Source organism: Trematomus bernacchii, unplaced genomic scaffold (assembly GCF_902827165.1).
Source record: "Trematomus bernacchii unplaced genomic scaffold, fTreBer1.1, whole genome shotgun sequence".
NCBI lineage: Eukaryota > Metazoa > Chordata > Actinopteri > Perciformes > Nototheniidae > Trematomus > Trematomus bernacchii.
The window spans coordinates 8,792,131-8,816,341 of record NW_022987564.1 but is presented as its reverse complement, the minus strand read 5'-3'; the positions used below and the strand labels follow the sequence as shown (position 1 = coordinate 8,816,341).

General features: G+C 40.6%; 2 protein-coding genes across 3 annotated transcripts; one reads left to right on the top strand and one right to left on the bottom strand.

Moving 5' to 3' along the window:
• Window positions 1–392: 392 nt before the first annotated feature.
• Window positions 393–9,707, bottom strand: stmn2b (stathmin 2b). Its single transcript, XM_034124407.1, has 5 exons — window positions 9,563–9,707; window positions 3,773–3,868; window positions 3,486–3,658; window positions 2,659–2,850; window positions 393–2,189 (listed from the first exon to the last, which is right to left on the bottom strand). Exons 1-5 carry the CDS (start codon window positions 9,579–9,581, stop codon window positions 2,130–2,132), a joined length of 540 nt encoding a protein of 179 aa, XP_033980298.1. The 5' UTR covers window positions 9,582–9,707; the 3' UTR covers window positions 393–2,129.
• A 1,852-nt stretch (window positions 9,708–11,559) lies between these two features.
• On the top strand, window positions 11,560–23,976 carry si:dkeyp-120h9.1 (uncharacterized protein LOC566469 homolog). Of its 2 annotated transcripts, none has more exons than XM_034124406.1 (12): window positions 11,560–11,837; window positions 14,125–14,344; window positions 14,630–14,805; window positions 14,998–15,140; window positions 16,349–16,474; window positions 16,748–16,892; window positions 17,235–17,358; window positions 18,473–18,576; window positions 18,670–18,766; window positions 18,879–19,028; window positions 20,088–20,271; window positions 21,334–23,976. In XM_034124406.1, the coding sequence occupies exons 2-12, from the start codon at window positions 14,216–14,218 to the stop codon at window positions 21,426–21,428; spliced, it is 1,473 nt and encodes a 490-aa protein (XP_033980297.1). In that variant the 5' UTR covers window positions 11,560–11,837; window positions 14,125–14,215; the 3' UTR covers window positions 21,429–23,976. The 2 variants fall into 2 exon arrangements, with proteins under 2 accessions (XP_033980297.1, XP_033980296.1); XM_034124405.1 differs by having other exon boundaries at window positions 11,578–11,837; window positions 13,960–14,344.
• The last annotated feature ends 235 nt before the right edge of the window (window positions 23,977–24,211 follow it).

The following is a 24,211-nucleotide window of genomic DNA, read 5'->3' as shown; positions in this document are numbered from 1 at the left end:
CTACCCCGGAAAACATCATGTAGTAAATTAGTGGAATTAACTTATTTTTATTCACTAACTTAATGTTAATATGCTTAAGTTAATTCCACTTCTAGTTTTAATCAGTCAGAATTTCAGAATTTAACTGAATATGTAGCAGTCTTTTTTTATATTTGTATTGACATTTTCTTTTACTCTTTATTTATGTTTCTTGATACTTGCTTCTATTTCTTTTTTATATTTTCTCTTACTATTTTCTTTTATGTTTATAATGTAATGAAAACCAAGGCACAATCCTTTTAGGGTTAAACCAATACATTATAATTATGATCAAGAAACCAAATGACTCTATCTGAATGCTAACCTTGAAACAGTAATTGACAGTATCTGAAAGAAGTCACACCCAAAGCCAGTTTCATTCACTGAACCCCAAATCTTTATTAACCACTGCTTGCTCACAAAGATATACGTGGAGAGGGGGGAAACACACAAATGGACAGAGGAGAGAAAGAGAGAGAGAGAGAGGCAGGTAGGATAGTCTCTGTCTGTGATGTTGTTGTTGTTGTTGTTGTTGTTACACACTGTTACGGTGTTGGTTTATCCTTCACCGGGTCATTATCACATGGCACAAACAATCGGTTATCCACCCGCCCTTTCTGCATTACACACACACTCACACACATCTATGGGCCTACCGTGCGTGTGTGACCGTCATTCCAATACTTAGTAATACACTCATGTACACCTTTACAGATGGCAATACTGTGTTCATTTATCATAGTTGCAGCTATACCTGTTATGGCTTTTATATCTTTCTTGTGCCGACCTTTCGGTGGCGTTTACAGTGTCTTGGAGTGATATGCAATGATTCCAGTAGGCGTGGATGATGTTGGCACTACTCTAGCCTCTATGAAAGGGAGAAAGGTGGAATTTATTTGTAATTTCTCCGATTTAAGATTCACAGTCTGGTGAAGGTTTTTTTTGCACTCCGGCTGTCTTTGAGTGCACTTTATCCTCAGTTGTGTTGTATAGTACAGTAACAAGTGATTGAAATGTGAATGCAAGCTTGTTTTCTGAGGAACATAAGAGGCCCGCCATTGGTCAGGGATGTTACGTGAGCTTTCCGGTGCCAGATGGACAGAATTTAGCAAGCTCCTCTTGAGCTCTGTGCTATGATTGGCTAAATGCCTGCCCATGTGGAGAGCGTGTGAGTGAGTGCTTCTACAGTGTGTACTGTATGTGGAGAGATGAAGAGGTTGCAGACAGAGGGAAGGAGGATGAGGATGGGCTCATTAAATGCTATAGTGTTCTCCTGTGGTACATCACCATCTACCTCACAGGAGTGGATGAGCAGCGACGGCTTGCAGTCCCCATGGAGAGCAAACTGTCTCCTTTCCTTCTGCCAACTTTCCCTGCACATGTCCCCTCACTAATTTGGGACATTGGCTTAAACTTGATGGAAAATCACTCGGACCAAACAGATCCAATTTTGTTTCCAAATCTGCAGGGTCAAATGAGTAAGTGCCCATTTAGAGGGACGAGGAAACGGAGCCAGTATGCGGGCCTTGTGAGGACGCAACCAGTCGCAGTAAACATCCGCTAGCTGGCAAACTCACAACAAACACCTACGCCTGAAATGATTTTCAGGCTGAAATGAAGAAAAAAACCCAACATGTCAATGAACAAATTATTACATCCATATATAAGCAGGGAGAGGAAACTTATATAGAAAAAATGGCACACTGCAATCAATACTTTTGCTGCTTGTATCTTACTGTATATAACAAAAAAAGAAGTATTTACAAAAACCAATACCCACTGTCACTTGTCAATTAGATTTTTTTTTTTCTCATTTGAAAATGGAGCAAAAACATTCTCTTTGGGAAGAGTGGGTTGGAGACACACATTTTTCTTGTTTTTCCGAAATTCTTTACGCTTTTTTTTTTATCCCGAACCCCATTTCAACTTCCCACTGTCTCGGGTTGGCGTCTCAGGCGGTGGTAGTTTCATAATTTGTATGGGGGGGGTATGGCAGAGGGGTGGAGTAGGTGGGAATATGTGGGACAAGGTTGGGAGAGGGGTGTTCCTCAGGATTGGGGGTGGTGGTGTTGGGGGCGGGTTTGGAGGTGGGACGTAGAACCTGGGGCTTTTCACGCTGTCACTTCTTCTCTCAACTCCTTGTTCCTGCGCACCTCCTGAGCATGCCTCTCCTAGAAAGAAAAACACAGATTGAAGGTGTCATGTTTTTCTCTGCCTCAGGGCCTTTCCTGACATTTTATTCCTGCACTCTTCACCATTTCATTTCTTCAACCTTTAAGACATTTTATTCCTTTATTCTGCCTCCTGTCCTGCTTTCTCCCGCTCATTTACTGTATGTTTTTATCTCCTACCTTCCAAGCATAGGACTCAATCATTGTCCAACCTAAGTCTTCCCTAAAAGATTCTCAATTTACTGAGGTCGTCGTAGTCAAATATTAGTTGAAATCAGAACGAAGGAACTTATTATTAGCTTATGTTTGCTATTAATACAAGTCACTGAAAAAAAGAATATCATTGGACATTTAAATGAAGTCCAGAAATCCTAAATTCTTTCTTTATTGGTGTCTGGCCAGTTGCTTCTCTGGGGAAGAGGTGACTTGGTTTTATGACCTCAGTATCTGGCTGGTTAATGCTCCTCACCTTCTCCTGCAGGCGATCCATTATGGCAGCCATGTAAGCCTGCCGGTTCTCCTCGATTTGCTCCATCTTCACCTGGAGCTTCTCTTCGGCCATGCGGCTGAAGTTGCTGTTCTCCTCCATGGCCTTCATCAGCACGTCGCGCTCGTGTTCACGCTTCTCAGCCAAGGCCTGCAGGACCTGCGCCTCCTGGGACTGAAAGGAAAAATAAGCGAAGAACAGCAAAATAAATTAGTAAATTAGAGCAGGGGTTGATAGAAACAGTGATTTACTGAAGACCACTCGTCGACCTTTTGTTAAAAGGTAAGCTTTTAAGAGTCAGAGCTGCTGAAACTAATCAGACTCACACATTTATGCTAGGCATGAAAATCTCTAGAGGTAAGATAATGTATTTCCCTTTTTCCTGTCGTCACTTTAATTAAAAATAATATGCTGTTTGACCCACAGTATTGGACATCTGGTCTACATTTTTTCAAATTGTGTCATTGATTGGATGATTGATTTGTTTGTGGGTTGCTGGATTTGTCAGCTGCTGGTATCGACCGTATTGACATTCAAATCAATCAGATGCAGGAATTAGCCGGTGTCAGATTAGAGTTTTCATGTCAGTTTTGCAGCCGCAGTAGTCAATGTGACGCATTATTGACCAAACATCCATGCTGTACGTGACATTTGAAGACGAAGGAAGTCAAGTATTTCTTAATGACTAGCGGTGGTATTGTGGTTAAAAATCTTCCGTTTAATCTTCTCACAGCTTTCTGTGTCTTTTATTCAAGCAGAGTGAAAGGTGGCAGCTGGGTGCAAAAGATAATGATTGGAAACACACTTACTTTCCTCCGATCCTCAGCTGCCTCCAGTTTCTTCTGGATGTCCTCCAGGGATATGTCCCTCTTTGGGGGTGTGGTGATGCAGTGGGCATTCTCAGACACGGGGGAGGTCGGCTTCAGGATGATCTCAAAGGACTGGCCTGAGGCCCGCTTGTTAATGGGCTTGATGTCCAAGTCTACATGTGTGTAACAAAAAAGAAAGACAGACGATTCAAATCAAACTTTAGAGCCTCTGCATGACTTGTTATTGTAGCATGTTTATTAAAATAACATAAAATAAATTCACGTACCTTCAAAATCCCCCATGAGGTTTTTGCGAGTCTCGGGGTACAGACAGGAGCAGATGAGTGAGAAGACTGAGATCTCCTTCATCTTCTCTTTGTAAGCTGCGGAGGAAAATATTTAAACATGACTGAGCTCAGTGCAGAAAAACATGATCTAAATATCATTAACCTACTAACATACAAAAAGATGAAACATCATTAACCCACTTCTTCTCCACAGGAGGTTCCTCATGTAAATATCCAGATTTTTGGAGGAATAAATATTCATGGAGTTCTCCAAAAAGGGAACCCCATCAAAGGGGGTCTCGAGGAGCTGAGCTGCTCTGGGTTTTGGGGCATTTTGGCCTTTGTTTTCACAGCAGGATGGATGTGTCCTCACTTGGCCTAATTTCCCTAACAGCCAAGATGCTGCTCTCCCCATAGGATTCTCCACACATCATTAGCTATGCATTTCATTTTGGTCTATTATTTATTAACATTGTCAGACCAACGCCCTATTGCCTCTCAGGCGTTCTGTAGCTACCACTAAAACATATTGTGCCTTTTGGGGTATTTACCAAGCAAAGAATCCAGGATTTAGGATAGATGTTAGGATCGTCTTTGGGTTGTTTCTTGTCTACACTCTCTGTGGCTTTTCTTAGCAGCATACTCAGCAATTTGACTCTCTACCCCTGATCCATTTATGGTCCAAAAAGTTAATAACACTGAGGCAAAGCTGGCATCAAATCAAATTGTTGTATTTGGCAACCTGCGCCCTTCTCAGTAGGAGGGGCAAAGTGCTCCAAAGGGCAGACGGTGAAAAAGCAGCGAAGAAAGGAACAACCAACCTTGTCTAACCTTGATTTTATTCCTGTATTTTTGGCATCTACTACTTTGTAATTTGAGCCCAGAGTTCAGCAGCAGTCCCTACAGGGAGAACGGCAAATATATCGCACTGCAGCTTGTGTAATATTCTGCTTTTGCACATAGCTGCTGTGTTCTGTAAAGGTACACTGCCTCATGGTGGTGATTTGCATGCAGACTGTCACATTATGGAATGATCCATCACCCAGAGCACAGCCTGCAGGGCTGAAGCGTGCCACAGTGATTTATGATCTTCAGTAGCAAAGACTTAAATGAGATCTACTGTAAAAGATATTCTCCATAGGGGGGGGGGGTGTGGTGTACAGTCTGATTAATCCAAATCTCCTTCCTCACTCGTTCCCTGCTCACTCTCTCCTCCTCTTCTCTCTGTGTCTCACTTTCTGCCCTGCAGACTGGCAGACGCCACAGTAATGTGATCAACTCTCAGATGTAGCTCTCACTACTCTCTGATGGCCTTGTTAACCCCTTCCCTGAGGAGGAAGCGCGGGAGGGTGGGATGGGTTAAAACAAAACTGAGGAATAGTGGAAGGAAGAGAGGGGTTGAGTGGGAATGGAGATAAAAGTGGAGTTTGGTAAAGAAACAGAAAATAGTAAGATTGCTGGCGGATAACGATGGAAAAAATATGTAGCTTTTGGGGTGGGGCTTCACCGTCAGTGTAACACATTGCTAATATAAACCAGAATCCCAGACAGGAGGATTAAAACCAGAAAGGAGGAAACTCCCAGTGGGATTTGCAGCCGCCTTCGAGTGCCCCTAGGACAGCCTAATGGCAGCCACCTCAGGTGGATGGCACTTACATTTGTAATTAGTGGACCACACCATTTCTGCTGACAAAATGGGGGAACAGAGCTTTTGGAGGGTTGTCACAGGCTCATTAGTGTTGTGTATATGTCAAGACCCAGCAGCCATTTTCCTACCACAAACAACCTCACCTGACAGCTGAAGAGTCAAACAGTTAACAATTCAGTGGAGCAGGTAATTTGGGTTGAGTGCTCATGGAGCAGAACAGCAGTGTTCAGCGGTTGCCAAGTTCTAGCAGAGGCCTTTTCTGTGTTCAATTATGTTTTCATCTAGAATTAGATTTCTAGTCTAATTGATTAATCCGTTAATTCAGTCTTGATTAATTGGTTAATTGTTGATACGACAGTATTAGAAAAAACTGTGAAAATCCCCTACACATTTTCCCAGAGCTCATACTGTATGAATGTCTGGTTTTGGAAACAGCAAATCTTCACATTTCAGGAACCAAAACCATTAACTGTTTATTTGACTAAGGATTCATATTTTTTCTAAATAGTTGGCAATTAATTTTCTGACAATCTACTGATATGATTAATTGACATAAGATTGCAGCTCTATATTATGTATATTGCTGGTGATTAAGCTTTTATGACTGTGTGAGAGCTAATTGAATTTCTTGGAAGATAAGCACGCACTGTAAAATAATACAGCTCTCTAACCCAGAGTGTGGAAGATTTATTTTTATATCCCTAATCAAAAATATATGAGATCCTCTATTGTGCAAAAATATGAAATTGCCTCAGTATTTCTCCTGAGAGAAAAATGTATTTTCCTTCTATAACCGTTGTAGTAATAAGCTCATTCCCAGCGGATCAGGCACATAAAAATGACAAATGATCCTAAATGACATTCCACAGCAGGAAGTGAGCAAACACCGGTGTCTGTTCAAACATACCGACTGATTACAGACATGCTGGGTCAGAAATGTCAATCTGAGATGTGACCAAATCATTTCAGACCACCATGACACCGCTTAATGCTTCTCCTCCACTACAGACATGTGCTTTGAACTAGTCAGCTATGCATCCTTTCAAAGAGCTCCTCCTGTCCCGACCACAGACACGCAGCCAGCAAACGCACTACCTCTTCCAATCCATCAGCCAAAGAGCGCAGGTCATCAATATCTAACTCTACCTCCTCCCCCGCAAGCATCCCTCTTCCCCAGCACCTTCTGCATCCCCAAGCCTCCGTTTCCTCTGTCGCTGATGTATTCTCCCTCTCAAACACAATTTCCTCTTTCTTACTCTCTCTTTGCCTCCACTCTGCACATCTCCTGGGAGCTTCAAAACTGCGTAGCAGAAAACCACCACACCTCTATTTGGTATCTTTATTTCTCTCTTCCTCCCCACCCTCTTCTTCTGCTAAATACCCAACCCCCTCTATACAAAATGTAACAGGCAATAGAGTCACTTTGAGCAAAAAGGCAGAAGTGAAAAATGTAGGAAAGATAATATTGACAAGGCTTTGAGCAGCAAACTGCAGCTCTGTGTTTCACAGCGTTTACTGCCTTCCTGGGTCCTACTATAAGCTGGCAGCAGTATAGACTTTGTTTCTGTGTTCAGCAAATACAGGCCCTTAACAGCTGTGCCACCCGACAGCTATATAATCACACAATTATGAAGGTATTACCACAGCGAAATTGGCCATAAAATGAAACAATATGGTACCCAGATGATCAGGAGCAGGTCCAGTCATTCGATGCAGGGATGGGCTGGGGCAAATGTTCCCTAAACCCCACCCAGTGTCCTTCCAAGGAGATCATTGTTACATGCGTAGGGCCGCAACTAAGGATCATTTTCAATGCATCGATTATCTTATTGGTTTATAAAATGTCTGATATTTGCACTTATAGGTTCCTAAAGCCCAGGGTGATGTCTTAGAACATCTTGTTTTTCTGACTATCAGGACAAAACTCAAAAAATATTCTGTTCATTGGACACAAAACCAAAAAACAGCACATTTGCATTAACATTTTTTTATAGCAAGGTGCCTATAACATTTCTGTGAAACAACTTATTGATTGTTGAACCAATCCTTTAATCTCCAGCTCAGTGAATTGAAAGTGCGTACAATAGAGCTAGCTGTGTGAAACATCCAGAATCTGCTGTTTAAAACACCTGAAGATCTAAATTTGCCAAACTAGGTTGCTAATCCAGATGTCGCAAGTGATGAGAACATCACTTGGTATGCCACCGTCACTGGATTGATATCACCTCTTCCTCAGACTCGTTTTAAAGAGCAATGGTCATCTGGACCAGTAATCGGAGTCAGTGCGCTGCATTGATCGATGAGACTCTGCGATAAATCAGCATGAATTATATGCCCAGGAGCCTTTTGAGTTTTATGCACGAGGGGCCATAACGACATTTGTGATGCAGATGATAAGTAGATAAATGTAGCTGGATTTGGACAAGACTAGTTGCTTGAAATTGATGGTGCAAGAGGCTGAGAAGCTTGTGTCTCTGTACACAAAGGAATTGATTTTTAGGGACCAGCTGAAGGACCACACCTTATTGGGTGTGACAAGTGTACGTGATAAGGATCAGGAAGTGCTCAGGGGCCTTAATGCACATGGGAGTGGTTCTGACCATGAGTTTGTTTCTGGGATAGTCGATACATGTAGTTACATCCTCAGGAATTAAATGAAATTCCTATAAACAAAGGTGTACTCGTCCTGCCTTTAGTCCTTAATTTAATTATGTGTATTGCCCCTTAGGTGTTTTTGCTCCTCTGTCTCAGAAGTGTGAAAAAGTAGATTCTGATTCTAAAAATATTAAGCACTGCTGTGTTTCTTTATAGCCGACATGAACTCGACGACCTGCCGGTGCTGACTGGCAGGTTGACTGCTCTCCCCCTGAGTGTCTGTGCTCCTGCCCATCCCATTCTGTCTGTCCACGCCTGAAATCATGGAGGAGAGAAGGGGAGACAGAGGAGGCAGAGGAGGAGGAGGAGGAGGAGGAGAGGGGAATAAATATACCAGTCAGGGTTTACTTGCCCCTCAGCGCAGACACCATGCAGGACCCTTTACCGCTGTCTGTCTGCATGCCCCTCCATTCATCACACGCCTAGTCAACCATAAAACAAACAGTCTATCCCCTAGACTGGCCAGCACATCGCACTTTTCATACACACCCCTTGAAGCAAGCACACTTTCCTTAATGTCAGATGAGATTTTAGACTTCTATTTGATGAAGTCTGCAGGTCCCATCCAGTGTTTATAGGGCCTGTGAAGTGATGTGTTCAAATAATATCCTCCACATAAATAAAAAAGATATCAAGCCTTGATGTGGAAAGGAGGGCCTTCCATCTGACATAACATTCAATCACATTTTATTTCTAGCAAATACACTCACATAATACTGAAGCCTCAGTGATAATACAAGGATTGAACATAAAAGGCCATAATATAACCCTCCTAATAGGATTAGGGTCTGATATTCTTGAGATGACATTCATTTTCATCACCAGTCGTAAATTCTTCCCTCGACTGCAAAGCAATTCTGGAAAAAGGATGCTCTTTTCTCTATCATTCATGCCTTTAGCGGTCACAAAATTGGTTGAGCCGGCTTTATACTACAGAACATAGCATGGCCCGGTTTTTGTAAAAAGAAGATTTGCCACGGTGAGATATTTCACACCCTGGAGAGAGCTTTGAAGGGACGGGAGATGTTGGGTGGGGTCGCTGCATTATGCTGCTGCGCGGCTCTGAGTCAGGTGCGGCAGGCAGGCATCGACAAAATGCTGCTGTCTGTGGGAAATAAAAATCGCCTTTCTTGTCTTGATATGGATTAATTTACTGTTATTCGCTTGTTTGAGTTTTGAGTGAATTAGAAAAATGCGTCACTGATACGAAACATTGAATCCAAACTAGCTCATATTGATCGGCACTCATTTTGATAAAGGATAAAGTAATAGGCACATACGTGACTCTTAATACACAGATTGATAAAAGAGAAAAACGATTATTTCATTTTGCAACTTCATTTAAAAGGAGTGACTTGCAAAGGAGTTTTGGCCGCTCCCTATAATCATGCCTCTGCATCCTTTTGTGCCATGGGTGTCGCCACAGCATCAGCACCCTCAAACCTGCGAATATGCTGTTATTCTAGGAAAAAATGTCAGAAACTCACCGATTGCAGTCTTAGCCATTTCTGTAGGTTGGTGGTGCCTTGGGCGAGTCGACCGGAGGAGAGTGCGTCGGTTGCTGGATGCGGTATCTCGGTGTGAAGGGACTGCTGGTAAGGCACTGAGTCAGCAAAGAGGGGGACTGCCGGTGCGCCTGGTGGTCTGTTAGGAGCTGCGTCAAGTCAGCGGGCAATAACTAAAACAAAACCGGAAATGAGTAGAAGAAGCTTTCAAAATAAAAGACTTAAAACCCACACCATCATTGAATATGGATTGACAGTTTCCTGTCGATAATATGAACATATAATGATTTCAATCTGAGGCAATTAGTCAATTAATAGACCATTATATCTTAATGTGCAGCTATTTCATCATCATTTCCGTTTTTAGGCAAAAATGAAAAACGATTTCCTCGTTTCATCTATGTGAGAAATTGATATTTTGAATGTCATCGTAACTGACAAATGGAATCAAATGTTAGTTTCAGATGTAATGTGTTGCAAAGGGGCATGTGGGGAGGAGCAAACAGTCTGTATTTTACTAGCACCTTTTTAAGTATTATATATAGAGAGCTATTTAAATGTAGGCTAGTTTTATTTAGCTTTGACATCCTTCAAGATACATTCCACTGAGCATCCTTGCACATGCGCATTTCCAGCTCGATTGCCAATGAAATAGCACTTTTGTATTTTGTAGTAGGCCTACAGTATAATAAAGCTGACCAACAAATTGTCATTCAAACATGATGTCTACATTAAAATGCGACATACCTTAACATGCTTTATTTTGAAATTCTCAACAGGAACTGTCAACATATAATCTGATTGGCTTGACACTGGGTCAGTAATGAGCGTTTATGTGCCACCTAGAGCATATTAGCTACCATACTCCCTTGACGCGCCCCTCCTAGCCAAAGGCCTGACAAATCCAATGTCCCATTGAAATGGAGAGTGCAGGTCCTCAGCAGTGTGGGTGTTTCCCTCTTTGTTTCTGTGGTGATGGGCAGATCAGCTAAAAGCTCTGTCCATGGTGCTAAAAGATAAAAAATAAATAAAAAAACCGACTTTTCACATTAACATTTCATCACACATTGTTTATTTTAAAACATGTTCATTTATATTTGATGTGAGGCTTTGCAAAGTGGTGCAAATCAAGAGAATCAGGTTGGTACAGAATTACAGTTTTAATATTTAATGACGCCTACAGCCTAAATCTTATATAATCCATGCAAACTGCAAAATCATACCAGTTTTAATCTAAATGCAGAAAACACTAACGATCAAATCATAACCTACCAAATAAATGGGTGAAATCATGAAAATATGTCACTAGGTGGCAGCAAATCTCAGGTTATATGAGCTAGATGGCTCTATGGAAAAAAACTCTTACAAAGCATTGCTTCAATCATTCTATGTAGGTTAGGCTCCATTCAAACAGACATTCAGCAAGACAGACTTTAGTTCACATGTATTTTCGTGGTTGTCGCCATAGTGTTTTTTTGATTGAGAACTGAATCTTTGCATGATAGACTGGGGAGAAAACGCAAAGCTCCACCAGAGTGAATACCAACTCCAACGGCATGTACCTTATCAAACGGTTTGTTTGAATAGATAACAAAGCAGCTCGTATAGGCAACTGACTTTAAAAAACGATACACTACTGATTAACCAGAAAATAGTTTTAGTTGTGGATTTAAGCCTAATAATGCTGTAGATATGGTATGGAAATGTAAAGAACATACACCTGACATCAAGTTGAGGAACAAGATAAAAAACACAACTTGCTTAACAAAAGACAACCAAGAACCAGATCAGGCTATGAACATATAGATACAGAAGAATACAAATAGTGCAGGTTAACAAACGAAAATAAAATAACAAATACAGTAAGAGCAGAAGATAAAACTCTTAAGAAAATCCTATTTATTTTTGGGGAAATTCAGATATAGATCGACTGCCAACTCACAGTGGCACACCTGTTTGACCGCATCACATATCAATGCGCTGACCAGCTGCTAGTTATGCGTGGGCCATGGTATCCTCTGTCTCAATGGCTGTCAATGTTTGAAGTAGCTAATTTAATAAACATTCGCGTTTTCTACAGGTTGTTTGATTAAATGTCAGAGAGCTGGACAACCCTCGGTCTGTCAGTGGGTGGTGCCTCATTTGGCGGTTGAGGAGGAGCTATCTGCAGATGTTATGGACTAACTACTGTAGAAGAAGTTAAAATACGCGGCACATGAGTTGATGCTTGCTCAACTGAAGACACGGCGCAACATAGGTAACTAGTTCCTTATACAGTATCCATGTTTTTTTGTGTGGTGTGTGGAGGGGTTACTTATTTCCTCCACTATACTGTCTGAAAATGATGTAGGTAAATGCCTTGACTTGAACTTAACGTGTTACCACCATCATATAGTGAGCTAACATGACATCACACACTAGCATCAATGTATTGCAGCATCAGCTAGCTCTGTTAGCTTTGTTAGCTCTGTCACACAGCGGATGGATACGGTTTAAAGGGATACCGGTGCTAGCTGATGAAGTGAACGTTACTGTGCACTGCTGAAGGCTGTTAACTGTCCCCTCACCATCCTCTGCTTCAGGCCGGTGCTAACGAGGCTAATCATTGACAGTAAGCGAAAATGTGTGTGTCTTGGAGCGGAATAACAGGAGTATGTGTTTTGGTTACTGGAAACTATAGACGTATCTAGATTGATAAGTGTTAAGATAAAAAAAAGTACGGCACACACATGCAGTTTATTTTTGAGACAATGTGACCACCACAAAGTCCGTGGCCACGTTTTACATCCCCATGCTGTCTGACTGTTAGGTTATAAACTTTGACCTTACTTGTGAAAGGAAGCTGTTTTCTTATTGTGTTTTAGCTTTATCCAAGCGTGATAATAACTTAGTGATAGTTAAATGAACTCACCCACGAGTTTATTTGTGGACAGGGGGAAAATAAAAAGCAAATGTAGTTGTTAATGTGGACAAATGAATCACTTCCTCCACCGAGCTCTGTTTTTACTGTTTGTTTGTAACCAGTGACACTTAACTGCAGCAGCCATATTGCTTCAACCATGCTGAACAGATGCTAGCATAATTTCATTTAGCAACTAATGGGACACATGGCGCTTGTCCATCACAGACCCCTTTACTGCTATGTTTTATCTAGTGTTTGTACAGGAAACAGGGACAGACAGAATTTGCAGTTTTTTAAAACACATTTAGGATGGTAAACCTCAGCTCCTTTTTAACAAAAAACTTTGGCCAAAATGTAAGGACACTTAAGGAAAAATAGTTGTACATTGATACCAAGTAGAAAAGTCACTGTAGTGTTTTCTCTTTGGCACCAGAGTGTGTAAAATGTGGTCCTGGGGCATAAATCTTGGCCTAGTTTTCTTTCCTGTTCATCAGGGGGCGTGTTGAGTTTAGTCAGTGTGATTTGTTTGATTCTCTGTTTGTCTTTCAAACATGGAAAAAACATGTGTGGTGGGTGGGAAGTGACGGTGTAGACTGAGGTTGTTGCAGAATTATGTGTATGTGTATTTATCATGTATACATTCTTGCAAGCTCAGCAGACCAAATCTCTAGGTGGCTTTGCTTGCATACGATTGGATTTTGGCCAGGTGGAAACTCAAGTCTGTGCAGTTTTTTTTTCTGTACATTCTTTTTTTTTAAAGTACATGGGAAAAAAAACCTGCAACAAGGTGTACATTATGTTGTCAGTTTTTATGTACAACCTCTTTAAAACGGCACTATCAATTATGCAATTTGATAGAATCACTGGACTACATATCGCATACAAATATGTCTTGTCAGGCTTCATGTAATGCGGTTGAATTTGGCCAGCCAGTGTTTAGATTAATCAGCTTTCTGTGAGAAGCTACTGGCAGCTATGGCGTGGATTAGATGTGTACGAGTCGATTGTTTTTACAAATCAATAATGGTGGCTCCTAAAGAGGTATTAGATGCTGCAATAACATCAGGTAACTGAACCATTACATTAGGTTTTGCTATTCATCTAGATTAAAATAAACATCAATAGCCCCCCCTTTAATCTAGCTTGTTAATAATAAGGGCCTCAATATTTTTGGCATTGCTTATGACACTCAGCTGTTTTAGAAGAGAATCCATTTCAACGACAGTTCAGTCAGGGTGGTTTATGGTTAATGTCTGCTTCATATATGCAAAGCATAAATCTGGATAGGCATTCATTTAATCCATTCACTCACTCATTTATTTACTCATCTGCAGTCACCTACTGGCCCCAAGTGTCCATTAGGAGTAATATACCAATGATGAGTCAGGATCACTTACTGTCTCCATCTCCTCTTGGCACATTTTCTGAGATGAGTAAAGCACTTCTGTGACATTGCGTTTCCTTTTTTTCCTCGCAGATTATCCCGATGGAGAATTAATCTGTGGATTCAACAATGGTTCTTTGAAACAGGCAGTCTTAGCTTTCCAGTCACACTCCCACCTCCCTCTTTCTTCTCTTGGTGTACACCCCTCTTTTCATTTTGACCAGTGTTTTATTGTTCTACAATTTCAACCGGTTTCAGTTTACGCTGCTGGTAGAACGTCTCTGTCACTCCCAGTCACGTCCCTGAGAAACTGCTCTGAGTCGAGGCTGAAGGCTGTAAATCCTCCACAATGGTTGCTGAGGGGGACTCGGCGTCTCAGGGCAGCGGCGTGCGGCTGAAGCAGGAGATTTCCCTCCTCCATGGGGTCTGTCTCATAGTGGGAAATATGATAGGATCCGGTATCTTCGTATCACCTAAGGTAAGAGTCTCTGCTTTGTTACTACAATCAGTCTGCATTGATTTAAATATATTTTTGCAAAGACAAAATAGGAATAGTTTTTAACTCTTTGTATTTTTAAAAGGCATTCTATAATTTAAACATTATTGAATCTGAAATTAGTATTTAGTGAATAACTTTGAGAAAATGGGGTTTCGGGTCATCTTGAAACCTGAAGTGAGACAATCTGATGTTTTATTTAAATCTTCATGTTCTCTTTTTTGATAAGTGTTTCTTATGTGCTCACTGTGATTTTCCATCCTGCAGGGGGTTCTTAAATATACAGGCTCATATGGCCTGTCCCTGGTGGTGTGGGCCATTGGAGGGATATTTTCTGTGTTTGGAGCGTTATGCTATGCTGAGCTAGGAACTACTATCCGTAAATCTGGAGCGTCCTACGCCTATATCCTGGAGGCCTTTGGAGGCTTATTGGCTTTTATACGGTATGGAGTTGTTTTAATCTCTCTGTTTGCACACAGTTTACTTGAACTCGTTGCCTTGTTTTAATGTTTTTTGGACATGGAAGTTAGTCTCAAACTAAAGCACTCGTCAATTCCAACAACTAGTGAACTTTACTAAAGCCATGTTGGGTATGTAAGCCTTTTTATGATTAAGACCTATCCATTCTGCTGCAGATTGTGGACGTCGCTGTTGATAGTGGAGCCAGCCTGTCAGGCGGTGATCGCCCTGACCTTCGCCAACTACTTGGTCCAGCCCTTCTACCCCTCCTGCCCCTCCCCGTATGTCGCCGTCCGCCTCATCGCTGCTGCCATCATAGGTCAGGCTCTCCATGTACTTCACACAAGTGCATGCCATATGTAACCTCTTGTATGTGTTTTAACATTAGTGGTGAAAGGACACGGGTTACCTGGGTGAGTCTGCTGTGGGTTTGACCCCTATGTCGTATATTGTTATTTACAGTATCCATAGTGAGAGGAGGGTCACTGTGGAGCTGTTTTTGCAGGAAGGGTTGACTAGAATCTCTCTTGCGCTCCAGCATTAACTAAATGTATCTTCAAATGGGATATTTACCCACAGCATCACTTTAAAAGGCTGAGTGCATGTGCAACTGTTAGCCATCTCAAGTCCAGTATTGTTGTTGCCTTAAAGTTTTCAAGAAAAACACAGGTTCAAATAAAATGAATCTTAGTTTAGGTGTTGGGACAGTATTCAACATGTTTTGAAACTGCCTTTTCTTTTGCACCCTGTACATGAGCATTATTTTGCATTGACGGTTTCATTTAATTTGCGTTTTTCCTCTTAGCTGTTGATAGTATATGTTAACCCTTTTATGCAAGTCCCTTTTTAAGTCATTTGCAAACTGTTGTATGTTTTAAGGGTGGGTTTAGGAGAAGCTTTATCAATAGCTGCAAAGTAAAACACTATTTTCTAAACATAGCAGCTTAATTTATTTTTTGTTTTTATTGCATTTATGGGGATATGTCTGTAACTACTACACTTAATACCTGTCAGTTTCCCCTCTCACTCTGCCTTAAGTCTGCTGTGCTTAGTGAATGGCATCCCTTAAGCTATGTTCAGCCTTGAACCTGTTGGGTTTGTTTGGATAGGATCTAAAGTAATGCGCCAAGTCTGTTGTACTGACTGATCTCTGAGGAAGGAACTGTGTGTCGGGGCCTCGCACTCTGTAATCAACAGGACGATCCAGTTTGAAGGAGGAAATCCTTTTACTAGTTCCTGAACGCCCACAACACCTTGTATCAGTGCTCCTCCTTCCACAAATATAGAGTGCAAAACAGAATTTTAAAGTTAATACATTAAATTACAAATACCCCTATCCAACCAATTCACAAATATTCAGTTCAATTAATTGAAAATAAATAAATCAAGCAGATTTCTCCAGAGCTTCTTGACTTTTAATTTGAATTCCTGCTTACGTTCTCCTCTCTGCGTGTGACCACCATTCAGTATAAAAACCATGTTGAGTTTATATTTGATAAGTGCTCCTGTCTTCTTTGTCTTTATTAGGTCTGCTGACTTTCGTGAACTGTATGAAAGTGAAATGGGGAGCTATTCTTCAGGTCATCTCCACCGTAGCAAAGGTCCTAGCTCTCATCGTCATCATCATTACTGGCCTGATTAAGCTTGGACAAGGTAGGATGTCCGAGAAAATCTGTTTCATTGAATCCATTTAGGCAATGCTGGAGATGGTTTAATACATACAATCAGTTCAAATCAATTTCTTAGAAACCGTAAAAAGGTGAACATTGCTCTACCTCTGCTCCAATTTTTATACGACTTCTGATTTTGACCTTTGACCAGCTCACTCAAAACCCTACCTATATTAGAAGCTGGATTAAATATTCATGAACTATTTAGTCGAGATAAAAGCAAATCATGTTAACTCCTCTTTACATGTTGCTGTAGGTTTCGACCAGAACTTTGAGGACTCCTTCAAAGGCTCCAAACTGGACCCCGGTAACATGGCCATGGCCCTCTACGCAGCCCTGTACTCCTACTCAGGCTGGGACACGCTCAACTTCATCACAGAGGAGATTAAAAACCCAGAGAGGTACGAGCTCTGGCATTTCAGATTTTTTTTTTTTTTCAATAAGCGTGACTTGATTTGAATTCCTGATCGAATTATTTTTGCTTAGTTTAACTTGAGCTACTGTAAATCTAGTATTTCATAAATCTGATTCAAAACTAAGTCATCTTACTTGGGAATTCCCAGGTCATCATGCGCTCACTTTACACCACAGTAACAGACTCACAGATACAAATATTTGTATAATCTGGATTCTCTAAGCCTTCAGTAATACTGTTTTTTGTGTGTTCTAGCAATTACCTTCCCCCAGGTATTTGTCAATAAATATAAGCATTGAGGTAATGATATCACTTATTTCATTTTTAGGAATCTGCCTTTGTCCATTGCTATTTCCATGCCCATTGTCACTGTGATCTACATCTTGACCAACATCGCTTACTACGTGGTGATGGATGCAGACCAAGTGCTCGCCAGTGACGCTGTTGCTGTGGTGAGTAGTTTTTCTTGTGCACAAAAGAGGCTGTATGTGAGCAGTAACCAAATCTGACCATGTGAATGCTAATCTCTACCCTTAAACCTAAAGGACCAAAGTGACAGCATCCTCTCAGCCCTGTAGAGGCAGCAGGTTTAGATATGTCCTTCCTCTCCTCTCCTGTCTTCTCTTCAGTCTGGCTGGCAGCCACTGGCTCTCCAGTCTGCTTCAGGAGTTATCTGTGCCTGTAGGAGTCGAGATGATGGCAGGAACCTCATTTAGCTAAAGAGGTTAGCGCCCCACACAGGAACATGGGGAAGCTGATGATGTGATTAGTGCCTCGGAGGAGGAAGAGTTGTACTGGTATTTGATCAACTAAGTCTGTTCCAACAAGCCATGGGCTGTTCGCTCTCTCAAAGCTGAAAGAACAACACATATCTTTCTTATGTTTCCAAAACTAGATTTGTCCGATATTAGAGAGGGGTGATTTAATTCACTACTCAACACCACACTGGAAGTTAATTATATTTTAACGTAAATCCTGTTTGGCACAAGCATTTTGAAGCTCAACAAGAGAAGTGTTGGCAATCAAAAAAGCTTTTGTTGAGTTTTCAGAGTGTGTATCAACTTTTAAGTTCAATTACAAGATATCATATTGCTGTTGAGTTGCACTTTTATTAAGCTCTTACCCAGAAATGGCGCCAGGACTTCTCATCTTGTGTAGAATAGCGCTAGTCAAAGTATGAGATTAAGTCATATTTATTTTTCATTTGAAAAAGCACAGATTCTCGCATGCATCCAACAATTTATTTTACAGCTGGTATAATTTATGGTATTGCCTGGGCTGCTGCATTAGGAGTCTTTTTATTACTGTATTTTGTTTGTCTTGTAGGAAATCAAAAGCAGAGTAGAGTGCGAGTGTTCTTTTTTAGGAACCACACTGACCTTCAACTACACCCGGTGATGTTAACGTATTAGGATCACTGAGTTAAAGATAACAATAAATGTAAATGATTTGCACATTGTAATTAAACCTACAATTTGAGCTGAGTTTCACAGATTAAAATACATATAACAAAGTCGCACTATCACATCCATGAGGGCAGTGAGAAACTGTTGGATGTCTCCTCAGACGTTTGCAGACGAGGCGCTGGGCTGGGGTCGATGGATGATCCCGCTCTCTGTGGCCATTTCCTGTTACGGAGGCCTCAACTCCTCCATCATCGCTGCCTCCAGGTCAGTACAGACATCTCATTACTGCCTGTAAGGTTTTGAATGTTGAACTCGAGGAAACGCAGTATGTGTAACACTTTTTTGTTTCCCCTGCAGGTTGTTTTTCGTCGGATCCAGAGAAGGTCACCTACCTAATGTGCTGTGCATGATCCACATCAAGCGTTTCACACCAATCCCTGCACTGCTTTTCAATGTCAGTATCACACATGGTTTCTTATTACATTTTATTCTTGCTTGTTTTGATTCATTTTGGATGTCCCTGATGCGTTCTTTACCAAATTGTGTGTTTGATCTTCTGTTTTCAGGGTGGCATGTCTCTGTTATACCTGTCCGTGCCTGATGTTTTCCAGTTGATCAACTACTTCAGTTTCAACTACTGGTTGTTCATCGGCCTCTCGATAGCCAGCCAGATCTACCTTCGCATCAAATTTCCCGATATGCACAGACCTGTTAAGGTACATAATTAGTTTTACTCCACCTCCCAGACATACCTTAAACATGCAGAGATGAGAAGTTGAACATGTAATCATGTCAACTCAGTGACACAGAAAAAAGTACAGAATCAGAAATGTTACTGACAGATCTGAGGTAATGCAGTTTATACCACATGTTATTGTTGTGAGTCATATTTCTGTAGTGATTTTTAATATCAATATACTCACATATTTTTCTAGATTCATCAATGAATTGCTTGGTCTATAAAATGACATAACATACTGAAAAATGTCCATCCCAGTTTCTTAAAGTCCAAGGTAATGTCCTTAAATGTTTTTTTGTTGATCCAAAACCCAAAGATATTTAGTTTGATATGTTAAAAAGAGAAATACAGGACATCTACATCTTGAGAACAGCATTTACCAGCTGAAAAGACTCTTGACACCTTGAGAAATGTAACGAGGTATTTCCCCTTTGCCTTAATCCTGTTAAAGAGATGCATGCTGGGTAAACGGAGCAACCCCTGGCCAAATGTATCGTATAATGACATCACTTAAAAATCCTCCTGGTGATTTCTCCATCAAATCATTGACCGTCAACAACCTTCAATAGAACTGAACAGAAAACGATATACATGGCATAACATAAACAAACATCAGATAAAAAGTAATTGGATACAAAAAGCTGCAATCTGATAGAGTAGGTGCTATCTTTACTTATTCAAGCCTTACAGACCTTTATTTACATTTGTTTACCCATCAACACTACCCTCAGACGTGGCTTTGAGTTATGACTATCCTAAAAGCCAATTTATGTTTTGAATTCACTTACGTTTATTTGGTTATCTTAGTAAACATAAAAATGACTGCACTGCATATTGCCTTAGCAGTTAAGGGTGATTACAGCCACAATCATATCATCAGAGGAATATTGTTTGAACTAATTGTATTTGTCAATCTAATGGTTTTTAATCATTCTGTTTCTCTCCACCCAACCTTTTTCATACCCTTCATTCCTCGTTTTTCTACTTCCTCTTTCTTTCTTTGCTCTTGTCTCCCCTGCCCTGCCCTGCCCTGCAGCTGTCTTTGTTCTTCCCCATCGTGTATTGCTTGTGCAGCGTTTTCCTGGTAGTTGTTCCCCTCTACAGTGACACCATGAACTCTCTGGTGGGGATTTCTGTGGCCTTGTCTGGTGCACCTGTGTACTACTTCTGCATCTACCTGCCAGCCAGCTCCAGACCAGACTTCCTCAATAAAATGCTTGGTAAGAAGCTTAGTGATTAATAAGGCTCCGACTAACGACACAGTTGGGCCAAATGACCCTATTTGAATTGTAGGAATTATGTTTTTATTATTAGTTTGAACTTTTATGAACAAGGATCATGCTTAAAATACATTTGTCTAAAAAAAAAGAAAGGATTATTTTGACTATAAACTCATTTCTATCTGCAGTCCGTGAGCAGGAACAGTGAGAGCAATCACAGTCCAATGCATTTCATCACACTAACAATTATAAAGACAAATCAAACACGCATCAACATATAAATAACTGCACATTCATCCAGTACAATACAATCAATTTCAATTTTCAGAAACAAAACTAAATTGTACTGAATTAATATTGAATTAAAAACCCAGCAGATAAGATGGATTGCTTTTTGAAAGATCCGATTACAATGTATGTAGGTCGATGGTAATTTATTTTACCCATAATACACACTCAATCATGATGGGGTGGACATTTTTAAAGATGAGAACTCAATGCTCTCTGGTAGACAAACTGAGTAAGCTGTAAGAGACATTTTCTAAATCACCTCCACCTTTATTTGACATTCTGTACTGCAATGTCTTAATTATCGACCCAAAGAATATACTGGCAAAGAGACATCTGCAGAAAGCCTGGCTGCTTAATAACATTTAAGATGGGAAATGTCCGTGAATGTGGTTTTGTGATATAATGTATGGATAACCTCTTTAAGTAGCTTACTTAACTGACTGTGAGTTGCATGTAGATCAGCTACTGCTGGGACATGAAAAAATGTAAAAACTCCTGGTCTTAGAGTTAATAACTGTGGAGTGATTGGGATTAGTGTCTCAAAGTTCAGTGTTATGTAGCGCCCACATTCTGTAAAAGGCTCTTGAGTGCTAAAAACCCCTACGGTTGAAGAATAACCCCTCTTAATACTATTATTTGAAGCCTACATATTTTAAAGCCTTAAGTACTTTGGCTTTTTTTCTAAAACGCTGTATTACTATTGTTGTCTTTTGATGTATTTCTTAAGATCTTTTGAGTGAAACCCTTGATTTTTTCTTTCTGTCACTGCAGATAGGATCTCTCTGTACACCCAGAAACTGTGCATGTGCTGTGTGGCTTCGCCTGATATCGACCTGGACAATTTAGACCCGGAGAAGATTGAATGATGGAGCAACAAAGGCCTTGTGTGGAATGGAATAACAAGAATGAACACAAAGGAAGCTTTGAGCCGTATAACTTGATGAATGAAAGAAGGATGAAGAAGAAACTGGAGAGGTGAGCTGTACACATCTCTTCTCTCACATTTGAGCCATATGGTAAAAGGACAAGGATTCTACTCGGAATTAATAAGTATCCCCCCCCCCCCCCCACAAACAGCACTGTACAGATTAACTCAGTGAAACTTGAGCACATTCCCATGCTTTACGCAGTGCAGTGTTGGCCGTTAAGTTCCCTCCACACATGTGCCCATAAACTGCAACACACACACACACACACACACACACACACACAAGCTGACCGAAGCCTCAGGGTGATGCTGCGACAAATGGAAATGAACAACCTGATCCAGGAGGAATCGACTCAGCAAACATGCCTGAGGTGATTGATTCACAAACGGGAGGCTGCTGAGGAAAAAAGACACGGGTGGAACTGAAAAGGACCTTACATGCGTTTCATCTCGTGTTAAGGACGTGAGTTACTATAGCACATGTGAACGTGCAAAAGATAGGCCTCAATGGTTCAAATCTTGGTACCTTTTTAAAATAATATTTCACCTTCCAAAATGACCATTTGTATATGTATTAATCACCCTGTGTTACCTTTGCAACATTTTGTGAGTAACATTCTCCTATTTAAATGAACACTCGCAAATATCACAGGATAGTTCTTCCAAAGGTTGAAGTCCCCTTCAATCCTTTTAGGTCCCTTAATGTTATAAAATGTAGAATGATCAAGTAATTTAAAGGCGAAAACAATGATTATAAGAAGTTGAACAATTATTACATGCAACCCCTCATCTACTAACCCAATGATGGAGCTCTCTGGTTTTTCATTGGTTTGCATCAACATCACACCGGTCATCTGCCAGTGTGTGTGGTACTGGTAAACATATTCCTGTTGGGAAAGGTTTGTTTTTTTGCAAGCGTGTATACATCTCAGACAGATAACGTCCAACAACATTGTGTTTTGTTGACAGACCTCTAAATACTGCAGTGAATTTGCACATCACATCTATGTTTATTGTACAACCTCTTTGGTCATAGGAAAGCTTTACTCTGATCTATTTCCAACCAAATGGACAGATGAAGATGGTTTGTAATAATTAGTTCAGAAAAAGGAGATTATTTCCAAAAGCTTTTATTTCTTGCAGTTCGAACAAGCTCGTCATAAATCTGTCACTATGTGCATCCTGCTTTTTGTAATGTCTGATGTTTTCTTCTGTGACCTTCATCTTCGAATGCATCTTCAGGGCTATACTTGATTTCTGGGGCCTCCTAGTGGTAGCTCATATAAACTTCCAGGGACCAGCTATAACGGTGTCATTCAAAAGTCCATCTTGCATGTTTGTGTTATTGCTGTTGGTCATCTTGTTCTCTCTTTTCATACAAACACACCCTGGTGAGAGGAATGTAACTTTTAGTGTTATGGGTATATAAAAGAAGGTTTCTAAATATTTCACAGCTGATTGTTTCTCGTTAGGTGCCTGCGTCACTCCTCTGGATAATGTCTTGGTAAACAAACCACGCTGTTGTGCACACGTTGATACTTATGACCTTTCTCTTTTTCCCCACTGGTTTTAAAGAGTTTGTATCACCGATGAGATATTTTACTGTAATTATGCCTTGTGAATTTATCACCAACTTGGACCATTTATCCACCGTGCACAGCCAAAGCTCTTAAACAGGCTGGTCGCTTTCTGCTCACAGAGCCTGTAGCAAAAGGTCTCTGCTTTGAAGTGAAGAATATATAGATGTAGGTGGTTGAATTAGAGGTAGAAACAAGTGTTTTGTTTGTACTGTAGTTCTTATAAACGCTCTGTGCCTTCTGTAAGTGCGGTCTGCCAAAGACCCCGTCTATTTTTGATATTTTCTTGTGTCTTAAGCACAATCCTATTTTTACATTTCTGCAGGATTTGCCAAATGTTCTTCAGGTAGTAGAGTAGCTTCAAATGTTGTAGTCAAGGTAAAGGTCTGTACATTCTCAGCTGGGAATAATAATCAGGCTTTAGATTGAACAATGTATTGTGTCTTCACTTCCTCATCACCAGCCAACAGAAGCACACGCGCATATGTTAAATGTTGCTTTCTCCGGGGTCGCTGTCATCATTTAAACCAAACTACTACTTGTGTAGGTTGTTAAGAAGAAAACTACATGTCTGCAGTAAATACAGAATATTTTCAATGTGATCCAATGCATAGTGTCATGTTGAGAACCGATATACTCTCACATCACAGGACTTGAATGTTGCAATATATTTGATGTTTCATCTGGTACCAAATACAGAATGGGTGTTTTCCAGTAATGTTTGACAAAGTTGTTATTTGTGTTGGGAGTATGTCTTAAGTGCTTACTATGTTGACTGTTTTTATTTATTATATTCAGAACATGGGCAAACCTAATGGCAAGAGATGCTTTTCAGTTGAGGAATCCTTGTTTGCCCAGACTGAGACAGGAAGGAGCTGTGTTTTTATTTGAATAAAGGCAAGTACCGTATGTGTGTTTCAGTCTATGTTCCTATCCACTGAGCTCTACCTGAAGTGGAGACAAAGGATATCTTAAAGGCAGCGGCTCACAGCCACTAGAGGTCATGGTCTCGTAACACTTCATGAAGTCTCGCCAAACTGTAGTGTGTGATCTTTAACAGTTGATTTAGCGCTACGTACTTTTTATGTTTTTGTAAATGGGTTTATGTCAACTGCATTGAAGCTTTTATCCAAAGTTATCTGCA

Bases quoted from the DNA above. Each gene is read 5' to 3' on its own strand.
- stmn2b (XM_034124407.1), bottom strand. The intron at 3,659-3,772 runs GTACGTGAATTT...ACACACATGTAG, and splicing joins CCTCATGGGGGATTTTGAAG to ACTTGGACATCAAGCCCATT. The intron at 2,851-3,485 runs GTAAGTGTGTTT...TTTTCCTTTCAG, and splicing joins CAGCTGAGGATCGGAGGAAA to TCCCAGGAGGCGCAGGTCCT.
- si:dkeyp-120h9.1 (XM_034124406.1), top strand. From the start codon at position 14,216: ATGGTTGCTGAGGGGGACTCGGCGTCTCAGGGCAGCGGCGTGCGGCTG. The intron at 14,345-14,629 runs GTAAGAGTCTCT...TCCATCCTGCAG, and splicing joins GTATCTTCGTATCACCTAAG to GGGGTTCTTAAATATACAGG. The intron at 19,029-20,087 runs GTACATAATTAG...CCTGCCCTGCAG, and splicing joins ATATGCACAGACCTGTTAAG to CTGTCTTTGTTCTTCCCCAT.